Consider the following 19,085-nt stretch of genomic DNA (forward strand, 5'->3'; position numbering starts at 1 on the left):
CCATTCTCACAAAGTGCTGTTTTCCCTTTGTGGTGTACTCAAGCGTGAAGACAGTCACATTTTCACAATGGGTTGAATTTGCACATATAATATTAAAACATAGTACATAGTTTATTATACTTTCTGTCCCTTATTTCAAACTGTCACATTCACTGATAATGTTTTAACTACACTAGTATATTCAGCCTCTCTATCTCATCTAGTAACCAGGAGCCATTAAAGTTATCAGTGGCATGTTTTACTGGTGAACTCTCAAGCAAATTTTTTTATATGTTCCTCTGGAAATGCATGCATCAATAGGAAAAGTTGGCTCTATGCCATTCAAAGTCCTGATGAGATCATCAAGAAAAATTTTAATCCTGTTTTTTTTTCTGCCTAAATTACCATCATATATCAACCGGCAAACACAAAACTGTTTGAACCCTGCGCTGGAATGTCACATATTTTACAGAAATATCCAGCATAAAATGGAAAAATAATGCAGGGAATGGAAGCTTCTGAATCCATCTGAAGTGGTAGATCATCTGTTGGCAGTGAGAATACAAACAGAGTACAGACAAATCAATCCTACAAGATAAATGATGATACAACAGATGCTTTTGGATAAGGCTCAAGATAGCATACTACTGCTGGGAACTTCTCCAGGTTAACATGGCACTTACATCATCTAGCCAACAAATGCATTTACTTGTTTATTTTTTTATTTACTTGTTTTCTATCCTACACAAGAGTATCACTAAATACGAAGACAGTCAAGTTTATTTGGGTAAGGCTGATCAGTCTCACTGAGGCCAATACTTCAGCTAAATTTATTTATTTACTTCATTGGTGTTTTACGTACTCAAGACTAATTCACTTATACGAGGGTGGCCAGGATTATGGTGGGAGGCAACCAGGCAGAGCCCTGGGGGAATTCATTAGCTAAATACATGTAATCCAGTGCAAGTCACAATACATACATGAAGTTTGAAACAATTATTTATAGAAATGCAGTAAGTGCACATTAAATGTTTAGTCCTTACATTCTCTACAATGTTATGTTACAGATATCAACGTTAACCAGTGTACATGCACACAACGTTGTCATCAGAACATACCTAATTTACCTTCTAAACATATATATGCATTCCGAAATGTAAAAAGCGCTGTTCTTTCATTCCTCTATAGAAATTCCAATTCCAAATGATTTACCATTTCTTCAGGAACCCCGTCATGATAATGTCTACTGTATCTTTCTCGTACATTTAATAACGACCACTCGTGCATCTGACAAACATTTAAAGCTAGATGTGTGGACAACCTTTTTCATGACATCAATGATTTGGGTCACAAAATGTATCACAGTCTATTTCTTACCCCACCCTCATGCCACTATTCCATACATCTTTTATACTTCGGAAGGAGCACAGTACTAACCTCATTTGCCCAACACAGGCCCTTCTGAATGTCTAACCACAAACTCGTCCAGACTGGAGGCACCCTGTCTTTGTCAAGCCTTCCAATCTGCATACAATCTCACTCCCTATCTGAGAGGCTGGGGTCAACAGGATCTCTTGGCCCTTTCTTGTTGACCAATGTTGCAATAATGACACCAGTCTAGGGCTCAATCTCCATGCCATGGGGCGAATACTCAGCAGGGTCCACCCTTAATCAGACCTAACATTTTGAAGTCTGCCACAAGACCTGTGTATTTATTTAGGTACCACCATGCCAGCTAACCAGCACCTTACACTTAATACATCAACTCTGTGTAGGGTATCATTTGTGGGTAAGGTTATTTTATAAGCAGGAAAAAGAGTTTGCTTGTTGTATCATTTCAAAGCTACACTGTTGGCAATCTAGTACAAGTACACACATTGTTTGAAACCTATCAAATTTCAAAATGTCTCAGTGGGTAAAACTTAAGAAATTAAAATTACACTAATCATATAAAATTAAATAATATCACACCAATAATACTACTTATTTCAACTCGTTCAAGACCACAGACATCAAGTTTGATACAAAAAACTTCCTGAGTAAACAAAACTCAAACAAATCTGAGGCTAAAAGTAGGTCCAAATGTGAAGTGAAATGAGGCTGTCTTCACTTCAGTGCTTCGGTGGTAAATGCACCACAAATGGGATAAATGTGAGGTCAGTGACGAAAAGTACCAAATGCCTTACATAGAAGTTTCTGTACCGAAAGATCTGCCACTTTATGAAGCGGTGATTCAATAGTTGAAAGTTATCTAGATAAATTTATGCTTTTTTTTATCTCATAAATAAGGTTAACTTAAACCCGATCACAATACTACAAAGACAGGCAGGAAGATAAATGGAGAGACAGTCAATCCTCATACAAAATTCAAAATCTGAAATAAAAAGTTATCTTCAAAAAGAAAATTAACGAACTTCAGTTGGTTTTTTTACTTGTGTGTTTTGGTAATTACCACTATTGTTGAAGACACTATTATTTCCCTTTGTTATTATAACAGGAATATTAATCTACAGGACCTGTAATAAAACCCCAGAAAAGTATTGGGTGACTAAGGGTTGCATAATCAAAACAGGGACAAAAAAATTCTGTTCAATCTGAATAAGGATGACCATGCCTGTCATTTTTTTAAGCATGCAAAATAATGGAAAACCTTGATAAATCTCAGGCGAATTTCTGTTGAAGAAAGACTGCTTGGACTGCTGTCACATTTTTGTATGAGTTATGGCCTACATTTAAAACTGAACTGGATCTTCCCACACAATTTCCTCAGACAGTGTGGGAATAAAGCAAAAACTGTTCTCCAATGAATCACAAAATAAAACTAAACCATGCATATTTTACATCAGAACACCAATAAAATAACCCTGATGAATATGCAATGATAATGTGTGTAATAAATATCAGAATTTATTCTGGTTATTTGTGATAATTCAATAATTAAAGAAGCCTCCTACATTTTCCAGCAGCCTTTCCGAACAGCCCGGTGGTGTGAATACAGCTTGTACCCTCATAAAAAATGATTTGCATCTCTTGATCAATAAAACATTTGGTACCTTTTGGTTTTAATTTATTTGGACGTCGCCCATTTGCTCGGTAAATTTTTCACAATGCCTATGAGCATAAATGCTGTTAACTGAAATGAGATGCAATGAACGGGAAAGACCGGTGGAGTTGATCAGGGAAAAGAGAAAAAAACCCTAAATTTGGGTCTCTAATGATATGTACCCATTACTTATTCATGGCAGTTGTATACCCAGATAAGACAGGCTATATTTCTAATCAAATAACACTGTGGGAACAAAACTGGCGCCACCATACAAAAAAAAAAATCTTACGATACTGCACATACCTGTACATGCGAGTGAAGCTGTTTTCTGGATTCTCTGCCTTTTGCAGTAAATTACATGTAAGCTCAACGCAACTATGGGTTCTGAGATACTCCCCATGGTAATCCTCATGGTTAGTTTGCTAGCGCAGCACAATGGCATTGAAGCCTCTCACCAATGGAATACCTGTGAGTTCAAGTTCAGTTCCTTCTGGCTTAATTCCCCTTCAGTTGTACATGCTAATGTCTGCCAGCAACCTGCAGATTGTCATGCGTTTCCTCCAGCCATAATGTTGGTCACTGTTGTATATTAAGTGAAATTTTCTTGAGTAAGGTGTAAAACTCCAATAACATTAATAAATATATTCAAATAATCCAGTCCAAGGGCAGATAACAGCAATACATCCAGAAAGTTGTTTGAAGTAACAGTACTACTACTATGAGGGAATTGACAACTTGCTGGTACAAAACCAAGTGTGATCTCTGAAAATTTCAGCACGAATAACAATAATGCGGTTTCTCAAATAGTATTGGTATTTCAACTCACGCCAATAGACCATTAGCATGTTTGATGGGGGACTCATGTCACGTCCTGCTGAGGAGAGTTTTCACACATCACCAAGCAGACAACATGGATAACAGTTTACCAGACAATCTACATATACCAGGAAGAACAGAAACCCACAGGGATATGAAAACTGCTACATGTACAGCTCAGCTACATATATGATCATGAAAACCCCCACATGCACAGCTCAACTACACTCAGAGTCATGAAACCCCTACATGTATGGCTCAACTACACACAGGGCCATGAAAAGCCCTAAATGTACAGCTCAGCTATACAGGGTCATGAAAACCCATACATGCACAGCTCAACTACATAATGGGTCATGAAAACCCCTACCTGTACAGCTCAATTACACTTAGGGTCATGAAACCCCTACATGTATGGCTCCACTCCACACAGGGTCATGAAACCCTTACATGTACAACTCAACTACACTCAGGGTCATGAAATCCCTAAATATATGGCTCAACTACACTCAGGGTCATGAAACCCCTACATGTACGGCTCAACTACACTCAGAGTCATGAAACCCCTACATGTATGGCTCAACTACACTCAGGGTGATGAAACCCCTACATGTACGGCTCAACTATACTCAGGGTCATGAAACCCCTACATGTACAGGTCAACTACACACAGGGTCATGAAACCCCTACATGCACAGCTCAACTACACTCAGGGTCATGAAACCCCTACATATACAGCTCAACTACACTCAGGGTCATGAAACCCGTACATGTATGGCTCAACTACACTCAGGGTCATGAAACCCCTACACATACGGTTCAACTACACTCAGGGTCATGAAATCCCTACATGTACAGGTCAACTACACTCAGAGTCATGAAACCCCTACATGTATGGCTCAACTACACTCAGGGTCATGAAACCCCTAAATGTATGGCTCAACTACACTCAGGGTCATGAAACCCCTACACATACAGTTCAACTACACTCAGGGTCATGAAATCCCTACATGTACAGGTCAACTACACACAGGGTCATGAAACCCCTACATGTACGGTTCAACTACACTCAGGGTCATGACCCCTTATATATACAGCTCAACTACACTCAGGGTCATGAAACCCCTACATTTATGGCTCAACTACACTCAGGGTCATGAAATCCCTAAATATATGGCTCAATCAACTACACACAGGGTCATGAAACCCCTACATGTACGGTTCAACTACACTCAGGGTCATGAAACCCGTACATGTACAGGTCAACTACACACAGGGTCATGAAACCCCTACATGTATGGCTCAACTACAGTCAGGGTCATGAAACCCCTACATATACAGCTCAACTACACAAAGGGTCATGAAACCCGTACTTGTATGGCTCAACTACAAAGGGTCATGAAAACACCTGCAAGTACAACACAACTACACACAGGGTCATGAAAAGTCCTACATGTACAGCTCAACTACACAAAGGGTCATGAAAACCCCTTATTAAAATGTACAGCTCAACTACACAAAGGGTCATGAAAACCCCCTATTAAAATGTACAGCTCAACTACACACAAGGTCATGAAACCCCCTATTAAAATGTACAGCTCAACTACACACAAGGTCATGAAAAGCCCTACATGTACAGCTCAACTACACATGGCATCATGAAAAGCCCTATATGTACAGCTCAACTTCACAGAGGGTCACGAAAAACCCCTACCTGTACAGCTCAACTACATGTACACACAGTCATGAAAACCCCCTATGTGTACACCTCAACTACATGTACACAGGGTCATGGAAACCCCCTATGTGTACACCTCAACTACATGTACACACAGGGTCATGAAAACCCCCAACATGTACAGCTCGACTACATATACAGAGGGTCATGAAAACCCTTTTAGTGCACAGCTCTGCTACATGTACACACAGGGTCATGAAAACCCCCTACGTGTACAGCTCTGCTACATGTACACACAGAATCATGAAAACCCCCTACGGGTACAGCTCAGCCACATGTACACACAGGATGTGCTGCAGAAATGGGATATGAATCCTTCAGTCAATGAGATGATTGAAACTACATGAAATCTTCATGTTCATGTGTATCAAGAAATGTAAATACACATAATGCCGAATGATACCAGGCCAACGCCATGCTCAAGTTACTACAATAACACCAGGCTAATGCCAGTACACTACAATAACACCAGGCCAATGTCATGCTCATGATACTACAATAACACCACGCTAATGCCATGCTCAAGACACTACAATAATACTAGGCCAATGCCATGTTCAAGACACTACAATAATACCAGGCCAACACCATGCTCATGACACTACAATAATACCAGGCCAATGCCATGCTCATGACACTACAATAACACCAGGCCAATGCCATGCTCATGACACTACATTAACACCAGGCCAATGCCCTGCTCAAGACACAACAATAACACCAGGCCAATGTCATGTACATGACACTACAATAACACCACACCAATGCCATGCTCAAGACACTACATTAATACCAGGCCAACGCCATCCTCAAGACACTACAATAATACAAGGCCAATGCCATGCTCATGACACTACAATAATACCAGGCCAAAGCCATGCTCATGACACTACATTAATACCAGGCCAACACCATCCTCAAGACACTATAATAATACTAGGCCCACACCATTCTCAAGACACTACAATAATACTAGACCAATGCCATGCTCAAGACACTACAATAATACCAGGCCAATTCCATGCTCAAGACACTACAATAACACCAGGCCAATGCCATGCTCAAGACACTACAATAATACCAGGCCAATACCATGTCCAATACACTACAATAATACCAGGCCAATGCCATCCTCAAGACACTACAATAATACAAGCCAATGCCATGTTCAAGGCACTACAATAAAAATTTGAATGCAATTACAAAACATTTTCCATAAGTTATTGCTCTGACATAACAGTTTGCCTAGGCCAGTCCAAATAGTTGTGGTGACCACATACGCCAAGATTTTAGCAATACCAGCCCTCCTCTTAAATAGCTCAAGGAATTCAAGTGCAAGTATGAAAGCAACCTGCTGACTGATTCTTAATTACTTTGTACATACATGTAAGCTTTTGTATAAAAATTCATACATGGATGTAAGATTCATACATGGATGTAAAATTCATACATGGATGTAAGATTCATACATGGATGTAAGATTCATACATGGATGTAAGATTCATACATGGATGTAAGATTCATACATGGATGTAAAATTCATACATGGATGTAAAATTCATACATGGATGTAAGATTCATACATGGATGTAAAATTCATACATGGATGTAAGATTCATACATGGATGTAAGATTCATACATGGATGTAAGATTCATACATGGATGTAAGATTCATACATGGATGTTTATGGCAACTATCTCAGATTATGATGAGGTATATAAATTAAAACCTCTCAAGTATCCTTAAAATGTAGGTCTGAGATCCTCATGACCACATCAGGACAAGTCGGAATTACAGATAACTCCATTTCCTCCTTCAAACCTGGTTTAATTATGTTCTAGGCGACAAACAATGCCCCCTGCTATTCACCTCTTTGTACATGTAGGCATGCTGATCTGACTTCAGCCTTTCATACACATACATTGTACATGTCAGTTCAATAGGCTCATATTTAGAGAGCAACTCAACCTGAAGTAATTAATAAGAAAAGCATTATCTTGCAGAGTGCTGCACCTTTTTCAATAGCCCGACATCAACATAAGCAGACTGCAAAAGCCATTAACTGCCCAGGGTTCATCTTGACAATAACAGATGAGGCTGAATGGTGATGGTTTCCAAAGCAGGTTGGCCAAAGCGTTAAAATGGCAAAGATATGAACTCCACAGGCAATGTGGTAGTCCATTTTTCAAGAGCAAATTTCTATCCAATAACATCACTCAAAATGTCACATTTCAAAAAAACTGTCTGGCAAGTAAAAAAAAGCCAACACTGTCAATCTTTTTCTAACCATCAACTGATCATCTCCTCTTCTAAAGTTCCCTTTATACACTGCATTGTTTTTGTGGTTAGAAATAATGGCTGGAAGTCATTTGCCAGAGGCTGAAGAAAAGCTGATTATGTTCACAATGTGCAGGGGGGGCAACAAAGGCTTCACAAGCTTCTCTAAACCTTGAAACCATCTTTTGTAAAGAGTACAGGTTCCAGTTAATAGTTTGATGCATTAAATAATTCTTGTGGACTGCATTATATGACAGGATATTCATTTGTTCAAGAGACCATTTTGGATTTTTTTTAGCTGCAGTATAATTACTGATGATACAAAGGTGCATGACAGGATATTTGCTTGTTCAACACAGCATTTTGATAGTTTTTGCTCTTATGTAATTACTGACAATATAAACGTGGTAAATGAAATAGAAGATTGCATGATGCTATTACATGTACAAGGTAGTTTATCCACATTATCATCAGACAGGGACTTAGCTTTTGCAGTACAGATACTGAGTTGGTTAAAGGCAACTTTATTGCATGAATCAGGTACAGAGATTCAAAGGAATTCAACCGTGTGCTCTACAAAATTTATTTATTTATCTGATTTGAGTTTGATTCCTTACTAAGTATTTTACACATGTAATGGCTGTCAGATTTATCGGTATTAAGGGAAATGGACAGTACCTGTGGAACATCACCTTCAAGTACCCCGCAAAACCTAATGACTTTATACACAGACCTTGTCGAACTATAGTGTGACCTGGATTTGAGCAATGACAACGCATTGGTAAAGAGCGGACTGTTACCGCCAGAGTTACACTTGAACAGAAGGAACATGTGACTGGTGTTAAGGAAAGTTATAGAATGTAACTGCCATTCTGCACTCAATATATCAATGATCTAAAATACAAAATATGCATCCGTCACACATTTTTAGTTCAATAATTTCATTATCCTGCCATGTGTGATCGAATGACATCTTACATGCATGTACATGCAGATGACCCTGATCACCTCCAGCTTTCATCTGAAATATCAGTGCAACTGGGCCATAAGGTAAGAAGTAATGATCCTAGAAGGGAATACCAAGTCTAACAGATTCAAAGATGAAGAAATTCAAGCACATCAGTGAGACATCATGCCCACAGTTCAAATGCACTTCTCAAACGCCAGAACTATCAGGCTATGGAAACCAATTTTCATTAAACCCTGATTTGGGGTGTAGATTAGTCTCTGAGCCTGCCCTGCTATTTGTATGGTAATGTCAAGTTTATCTAGACAGTAAAGAGACCCAGTGATATTGCCAGTTGTCACTATCTATACAGCTCTCCTGTTAACGGAGGCAATAAAAGACAGCCTTTTATACCTTCTAATCCCTGGAGAGCTCTGAGAGAATCTATTTAGTAAAGCATTCAGCAAAATTAAAGTCTGAATTGAGCTTCATTGCTTTAATCAACAGGTCATTTGCTGTCCTCAATACTTTTTAGTTTCCTTGATGCTGTGCATCTAACCTCGCAGACCTTTCTTGTCTAAAATAGTATGTCTTCTGGCAATGCATGGTGTATGGTGTCATGGTGTGACATTCTCATAACAAACTGAGAATAGAACGAGTCAATACATAAACATGCACACTCTATGCAGTCAGGTGCATTGTTATGTTATTAGCACTTCTGTAAATCACAACACTAATACATGTACACTCTATGCAGTCAGGTGCATTGTTATGTTATGAGCACTTCTGTAAATCACAATACTAATACATGTACACTCTATGCAGTCAGGTGGATTGTTATGTTATGAGCACTTCTCCAAATCACAATACTAATACATGTACACTCCATGCAGTCAGGTGCATTGCTCTGTTATGATCACTTCTGCAAATCACAACACTAATACATGTACACTCTATGCAGTCAGGTGGATTGTTATGTTATGAGCACTTCTGTAAATCACAACACTAATACATGTACACTCTATGCAGTCAGGTGGATTGTTATGCTATGAGCACTTCTCCAAATCACAATACTAATACATGTACACTCTATGCAGTCAGGTGGATTGTTATGTTATGAGCACTTATCCAAATCACAATACTAATACATGTACACTCCATGCAGTCAGGTGCATTGCTCTGTTATGATCACTTCTGCAAATCACAATACTAATACATGTACACTCTATGCAGTCAGGTGGATTGTTATGTTATGAGCACTTCTGTAAATCACAATACTAATACATGTACACTCTATGCAGTCAGGTGGATTGTTATGTTATGATCACTTCTGCAAATCACAATACTAATACATGTACACTCTATGCAGTCAGGTGGATTGTTATGTTATGAGCACTTCTGTAAATCACAATACTAATACATGTACACTCTATGCAGTCAGGTGGATTGTTATGTTATGAGCACTTCTGCAAATCACAATACTAATACATATACACTCTATGCAGTCAGGTGCATTGTTATGTTATGAGCACTTCTGTAAATCACAACACTAATACATGTACACTCTATGCAGTCAGGTGCATTGTTATGTTATGAGCACTTCTCCAAATCACAATACTAATACATGTACACTCCATGCAGTCAGGTGCATTGCTCTGTTATGATCACTTCTGCAAATCACAACACTAATACATGTACACTCTATGCAGTCAGGTGGATTGTTATGTTATGAGCACTTCTGTAAATCACAACACTAATACATGTACACTCTATGCAGTCAGGTGGATTGTTATGTTATGATCACTTCTGCAAATCACAATACTAATACATGTACACTCTATGCAGTCAGGTGGATTGTTATGTTATGAGCACTTATCCAAATCACAATACTAATACATGTACACTCCATGCAGTCAGGTGCATTGCTCTGTTATGATCACTTCTGCAAATCACAATACTAATACATGTACACTCTATGCAGTCAGGTGGATTGTTATGTTATGATCACTTCTGCAAATCACAATACTAATACATGTACACTCTATGCAGTCAGGTGGATTGTTATGTTATGAGCACTTCTGTAAATCACAATACTAATACATGTACACTCTATGCAGTCAGGTGGATTGTTATGTTATGAGCACTTCTGCAAATCACAATACTAATACATATACACTCTATGCAGTCAGGTGCATTGTTATGTTATGAGCACTTCTGTAAATCACAACACTAATACATGTACACTCTATGCAGTCAGGTGGATTGTTATGTTATGAGCACTTCTCCAAATCACAATACTAATACATGTACACTCTATGCAGTCAGGTGGATTGTTATGTTATGAGCACTTCTCCAAATCACAATACTAATACATGTACACTCCATGCAGTCAGGTGCATTGCTCTGTTATGATCACTTCTGCAAATCACAACACTAATACATGTACACTCTATGCAGTCAGGTGGATTGTTATGTTATGAGCACTTCTGTAAATCACAACACTAATACATGTACACTCTATGCAGTCAGGTGGATTGTTATGCTATGAGCACTTCTCCAAATCACAATACTAATACATGTACACTCTATGCAGTCAGGTGGATTGTTATGTTATGAGCACTTCTGCAAATCACAACACTAATACATGTACACTCTATGCAGTCAAGTGCATTGGTATGTTATGAGCACTTCTGCAAATCACAACACTAATACATGTACACTCTATGCAGTCAGGTGCATTGTTATGTTATGAGCACTTCTGTAAATCACAATACTAATACATGTACACTCTATGCAGTCAGGTGGATTGTTATGTTATGATCACTTCTGCAAATCACAATACTAATACATGTACACTCTATGCAGTCAGGTGGATTGTTATGTTATGAGCACTTCTGTAAATCACAATACTAATACATGTACACTCTATGCAGTCAGGTGGATTGTTATGTTATGAGCACTTCTGCAAATCACAATACTAATACATATACACTCTATGCAGTCAGGTGCATTGTTATGTTATGAGCACTTCTGTAAATCACAACACTAATACATGTACACTCTATGCAGTCAGGTGGATTGTTATGTTATGAGCACTTCTCCAAATCACAATACTAATACATGTACACTCTATGCAGTCAGGTGGATTGTTATGTTATGAGCACTTCTCCAAATCACAATACTAATACATGTACACTCCATGCAGTCAGGTGCATTGCTCTGTTATGATCACTTCTGCAAATCACAACACTAATACATGTACACTCTATGCAGTCAGGTGGATTGTTATGTTATGAGCACTTCTGTAAATCACAACACTAATACATGTACACTCTATGCAGTCAGGTGGATTGTTATGCTATGAGCACTTCTCCAAATCACAATACTAATACATGTACACTCTATGCAGTCAGGTGGATTGTTATGTTATGAGCACTTCTGCAAATCACAACACTAATACATGTACACTCTATGCAGTCAAGTGCATTGGTATGTTATGAGCACTTCTGCAAATCACAACACTAATACATGTACACTCTATGCAGTCAGGTGCATTGTTATGTTATGAGCACTTCTGCCAAATCACAATACTAATACATGTACACTCTATGCAGTCAGGTGCATTGTTATGTTATGAGCACTTCTGCCAAATCACAATACTAATACATGTACTGTAAATCTTTAACCTTTTCAACCAGTAAAGTACTTTTTTCAATGGAATTTATGAAAACATTTATTATGAAAATGACAATAAAATGATTTGCTTGTATCACCAAAAATACAAGCTTCCCAAACTGTGCAAATTATCTACACTCTACAGTTCTCTCAAAATATTGGTTGAAAAGGTTGAAGAATTAGGGTACATGTAGAATAAATGCTGAGGTTTTGAGTCAGTTTTGACTCCTTTGTGTGCTGTTCAAAATTAGCCAAATGGTTAAGTATTAACCCAGCAAGTCCAACTACAGACAAGATCTGGAAATAAGATCTTGATGAATCATAATGTCAGGAAGACTGTACCACTACAGGTACAAAGATCAGCCATCATACAGCCTTGACTAACATAACGTTAACATCTCACTAGGCAGATCAAAACAGATTTCTCTCGTAACAGTGATCCCATATCCATCATCCATGATGTACACTTTATAACACAGTAAAACGATGAACATATTTTCTTAACTTACCAAGGAACTTCTCGTCTAATCCATTTTCTTTAGAGTGCCTCAAAAGCTCTCGAAGGAAAGCGCAGAGATACTTAAACACGTTTTTATGGTGTTCTGGGATATCCTGTAATACCTGCCAATCAAAAACAGAGCAAATGTTCAGAAGTAATACATCGGGTAAAAATGATGATTTATACATAATAATTATACATGTATGAAGGCAGGTGTTGATCACTTATCCCTATACCCCCACCCAACAAACAGTCGGGTGGGAGCATCTACAAATTCCCTGCCCCAATAAAGTTTAAACCCGCACTTCATGTGTTCAAGCAACTGATACGAAACAACCTTGAACTTATTTGAGACCAACTACTTCCTTCGTTCAAGTCATCTATGATGATGATCGATGTTGGCAGATGATAAGATAATGTGTGGGGATGGTTTGGTAATCTACATGTAAACACATAATGAAATAATGTGTGGAGATGATTAGTTAACGTTTGGGGATGGTTTGGTAATGTACATGTAAGCACATAATCAAATAATGTGTGGAGATGATTAGATAACGAGTGGGGATGCTTTGGTAATGTACATGTAAGCTCATAATCAAATAATGTGTGGAGATGATAAGATAATGTGTGGGGATGCTTTGGTAATGTACATGTAAGCACATAATCAAATAATGTGTGTAGATGATTAGATAACGTGTGGGGATGGTTTGGTAATCTACATGTAAACACATAATGAAATAATGTGTAGAGATGATTAGTTAACGTTTGGGGATGGATTGGTAATGTACATGTAAGCACATACTCAAACAATGTGTGGAGATGATTAGATAATGTGTGGGGATGGTTTGGTAATGTACATGTAAGCTCATAATCAAATAATGTGTGGAGATGATTAGATAACGTGTGGGGATGGTTTGGTAATGTACATGTAAGCACATAATCAAATAATGTGTGGAGATGATTAGATAATGTGTGGGGATGCTTTGGTAATGTACATGTAAGCACATAATCAAATAATGTGTGGAGATGATTAGATAACGTGTGGGGATGCTTTGGTAATGTACATGTAAGCACATAATCAAATAATGTGTGGAGATGATTAGATAACGTGTGGGGATGCTTTGGTAATGTACATGTAAGCACATAATCAAATAATGTGTGGAGATGATTAGATAATGTGTGGGGATGCTTTGGTAATGTACATGTAAGCACATAATCAAATAATGTGTGGAGATGATTAGATAATGTGTGGGGATGCTTTGGTAATGTACATGTAAGCACATAATCAAATAATGTGTGGAGATGATTAGATAATGTGTGGGGATGCTTTGGTAATGTACATGTAAGCACATAATCAAATAATGTGTGGAGATGATTAGATAACGTGTGGGGATGCTTTGGTAATGTACATGTAAGCACATAATCAAATAATGTGTGGAGATGATTAGATAATGTGTGGGGATGCTTTGGTAATGTACATGTAAGCACATATTCAAATAATGTGTGGAGATGATTAGATAACGTGTGGGGATGGTTTGGTAATGTACATGTAAACACATAATCAAATAATGTGTGGAGATGATTAGATAACGTGTGGGGCTGCTTTGGTAATGTACATGTAAGCACATAATCAAATAATGCGTGGAGATGATTAGATAACGTGTGGGGATAGTTTGGTAATGTACATGTCAACACATAATGAAATAATGTGTGGAGATGATTAGATAACATGTGGGGATGCTTTGGTAATGTACATGTAAGCACATAATCAAATAATGTGTGGAGATGATTAGATAACGTGTGGAGATGATTAGATAACGTGTGGAGATGCTTTGGTAATGTACATGTAAGCACATAATCAAATAATGTGTGGAGATGATTAGATAACGTGTGGCGATGCTTTGGTAATGTACATGTAAGCACATAATCAAATAATGTGTGGAGATGATTAGATAATGTGTGGGGATGGTTTGGTAATGTACATGTAAGCACATAATCAAATAATGTGTAAGGGTGATTAGATAATGTGTGGGGATGCTTTGGTAATGTACATGTAAGCCCATAATCAAATAATGTGTGGAGATGATTAGATAACGTGTGGGGATGGTTTGGTAATGTACATGTAAGCACATAATCAAATAATGTGTGGAGATGATTAGATAATGTGTGGGGATTCTTTGGTAATGTACATGTAAGCACATACTCAAACAATGTGTGGAGATGATTAGATAATGTGTGGGGATGCTTTGGTAATGTACATGTAAGCACATAATCAAATAATGTGTGGAGATGATTAGATAATGTGTGGGGATGGTTTGGCAATGTACATGTAAGCACATACTCAAATAATGTGTGGAGATGATTAGATAATGTGTGGGGATAGTTTGACAATGTACATGTAAACACATAATCAAATAATGTGTGGAGATGATTAGATAATGTGTGGGGATGCTTTGGTAATGTACATGTAAGCACATAATCAAATAATGTGTGGAGATGATTAGATAATGTGTGGGGATGCTTTGGTAATGTACATGTAAGCACATAATCAAATAATGTGTGGAGATGATTAGATAACGTGTGGCGATGCTTTGGTAATGTACATGTAAGCACATAATCAAACAATGTGTGGAGATGATTAGATAACGTGTGGGGATGGTTTGGTAATGCACATGTAAGCACATAATCAAATAATGTGTGGAGATGATTAGATAACGTGTGGGGATGCTTTGGTAATGTACATGTAAGCACATAATCAAATAATGTGTGGAGATGATTAGATAACGTGTGGCGATGCTTTGGTAATGTACATGTAAGCACATAATCAAACAATGTGTGGAGATGATTAGATAACGTGTGGGGATGGTTTGGTAATGCACATGTAAGCACATAATCAAATAATGTGTGGAGATGATTAGATAATGTGTGGGGATGCTTTGGTAATGTACATGTAAGTACATAATCAAATAATGTATGGAGATGATCGGATAATGAGTGTATATCTTTAAATAAATTTAAGAGAAGCGTTTATGATTTGATAATGTGACTTTAACAGATGATTAGAAAATGCCTGTAGATAACTAGATAATATGAGCATCTCTTAATGTATATGTGATAATGACTTATTTATTTAAGTGTGTAGATATTAGTATAAAAACAAGTGCTTCAACAGCTGGAACGAGTGAAGTGGAATTTACTGTATTCTGAATTTTGAAGGCTGTTTGAGGAAGGGACACCCAAATTGTTCAGCCTTGGATATTCTTCATCCACTCACAACATTCTGTTCATGTTTCTAGGACAGCAATGTTCTTATTGCAAACAGAAGAACACCAAGTTTGAGGGTTATCAATACATGATGATAGTTTTATGTGTTTCTATATGACCAACACCTCAGAATGGGAAACATATTTCAACAAGGGCCTTCTTACATCTGAGGAGCTAATGTCCTGTCCAGTACTCCTGGTCAGTAGAACTTATACAGAACTCCCAGCAATACCAGTACATTATCGTGATAGACCCCATGAGCTGACAAATATTAACCAGCTGCTCATCAATAGACTGGCCAATGATGAATGTTCCCTGACAGCTTATAGACGGAATACCTACACTCTGAGGACAATATAGAACACTTCCAAGAAGCGAGACGACTGGGAAACACAGACTGCCCCCCCCACTCCCTCCTTCCCACCCACCCTTCCTATCCTGGTCCTTCTTTGAGGGGCTGTCTCCGTTTACTTATCAATGCACGCTTGATTTACTGCCCCGTCATGAGGAAACCTGGGTACAAGAGCGTACAGGTCAACAGTCGATGGAGATGTCTGTGGTCAAAAGAAACAGGAGGCCCTTTGCATCAGCTACGTCTGGTCAGTTTTCAATAACGCTTTACAGCCCAGGGTGATTAGTTTGGGCAGCAGAGACGGTGGTCAACTCGAGAAGAGAGCGGGCAGGAAAACAGGCCAAAGATCAACAGCAATTACCAGCAGGAATAGGAAACATTTTGTTAGCCATAATAAATCAATCACATCTCATCTCAAACACTTCAGTTCTGTAAAGGCCCAGAAACAAACCACTTCACAGAGAAAAACATGCTTCAATTTCATCCCTAGTAAGTCACTTGATATTGCCAGACAGCTGTAAATAACAATGCTACCCTTATAACGTTGAATATGAAACTAGCTCCACGGTGGAAGGAAGAAAGAGGGAGAGAGAGAGTCCCTTGACAAAATTGCATCAGTTTTTCTGCTTCTTCGAGAAAAAAAAACAATGTTCCCTAAAGAACAACACCTTCTATTAAAAGGAAGGCTTGACTCAGAAGAAAGGAAATTAAAGGTTCTTTAATCTGAAACGAGGAATTTCATGCAGGAATTTACCAACAATTTCTATCACTGAACTGGACCCCAAAGGTATGACTAGTAAACTCATGTTCTTTTAAAAGAGAAGACTAAACTATACAAAATGTTGTATACCAAATGTGTATGTGTACTGATAAAGAATCCTACACAAGTGAGGTCAAAAAATCAAATATTAAAGATAACTTGTTTTAATACAAGATCTGGTGTGACGGATGGACAGATGGACGAACTGACAAAAAGAACAAATGGACGTTGAGAGAGCAGTTCCATGTCACCACACCACTTCTGTGGCGACGAGAAATAACCTACTCAACAAGGCATATTAAGCCAACATAAACGACATCATAGAGAATGTGAGCAGAACATTTTACTGTATTCAGCAGGATTCCCATAAGAATGGAAATGCTATTCTTCGTGACTTAAATACCTGAGGAATGTTTTCTGCAAGCCACCTTAATATGACAATGCAAAATCTAATATCTGGGGACAGATTCTATCATTAATTTCATGAATTATTAGGGACTTCAAATATGACAGTGTTTTATTAGCTAAGCAAGAATCCATACCTGTTTAGCTGTAAAGAAGTTAGTACAAGAATCCAGGCATTTTCTGTAGACGTTGTACGGGATTACCGGCTCAGGAAGACATTGTAAGAATATCAGCAAGGCTTCTGCTACAGAATGCACGCTGCCAGCTGATTCAGAGTTAAGGAAGAACATGGAGATAACTGACTGAGGATACCTTTAGAGAACAAACACAGATGTGCATGTAGAATATAAGAACATTAAGCTTTATATTCACAAGCTAAAAATCTACTCCTTGTACCATAGCTGTTAAGATATCACTTATTCATTTATTCAATTATTTGACTGCAGTTTTACACAGCACTCGAGAATATTTCACTCACATGCTGGTAGGCAGCATTATGAGGAAACCAGGGCATATCCCAGCAGAAACCAACAGCCATCTGCTGGTTGCTAGCAAACCTTCCCATTTGTGACTGGAGAGGAAGCCAGCTAAACATGAACTCAAAGCGGTGGCATGGGTGGGAGGCTTGTGTGTCAGTTGCGGCACTAGCACGCTAACCACTAAGCCACAGAGGCCCCCCAATACCATTATTAACCAGCTTCTAATTAATCAAGAATATTTGTTTATCACATTTGACAAATTTGAATGATTTCTAGATTCAATGTTTAAGAACAATTGATCTGTACAAATTGGCAGCCCGTGCAATCAGTTGAACAAACTGGAATGAGCAGAGTTAACTAATGGCATTTGGCAAGGTGATGGGCAGATTCTCACCAGCCAAAACAGCCATGTTGGTGTGAATCAAGCAATACCCACAGGGCATCTTGGATGACCACCTAGGTGGCTCTATAAATGTTGGCCGCTTTATAATAATGCAACCAAGGCCTTTCCTTGGCCACTTTTGGTTTTCTCGCATAAACCTGGCCGTTATCGTACAGAAGAGAAAAAGTCTTTGAGTATGGCACTGAACAAAAACCAAATACACTACACACTAATGAATCCAAGTTAAGCTTCCAGAAATAAAACTCGGATCGTAACAACAATGCTGAGTTTAAAACCTAGCCTAATAATGGACAACAATGTTCAGTTGTTGTCCAAAAACATATGCATAGCTCGACCTGGATGTTGTCCAAGAGATTACAACTCAATAGAATAATTAGTTATAGTTATCTCCCCTTAGACAACATCCAGATGGCACTACACCTTTCTTCGTTATGGGCCATAACT

The 19,085-nt window shown here is 38.2% G+C and overlaps 1 protein-coding gene across 3 annotated transcripts in view; it reads right to left on the minus strand.

Moving 5' to 3' along the window:
- The window catches only part of LOC135481884 (inositol polyphosphate 5-phosphatase OCRL-like), a 69,616-nt gene that overhangs the window by 12,076 nt on the left and 38,455 nt on the right, over positions 1-19,085 (minus strand). For all 3 annotated transcript variants that reach the window (XM_064761647.1, XM_064761648.1, XM_064761646.1), the window contains 2 exons: positions 17,897-18,024; positions 12,989-13,100 (listed from right to left, as the gene is read on the minus strand). In XM_064761647.1, coding sequence (XP_064617717.1) covers positions 12,989-13,100; positions 17,897-18,024 — 240 coding nt within the window. The remainder of the gene's footprint in view (positions 1-12,988; positions 13,101-17,896; positions 18,025-19,085) is intronic.

Source organism: Liolophura sinensis, chromosome 1, assembly GCF_032854445.1.
Source record: "Liolophura sinensis isolate JHLJ2023 chromosome 1, CUHK_Ljap_v2, whole genome shotgun sequence".
NCBI lineage: Eukaryota > Metazoa > Mollusca > Polyplacophora > Chitonida > Chitonidae > Liolophura > Liolophura sinensis.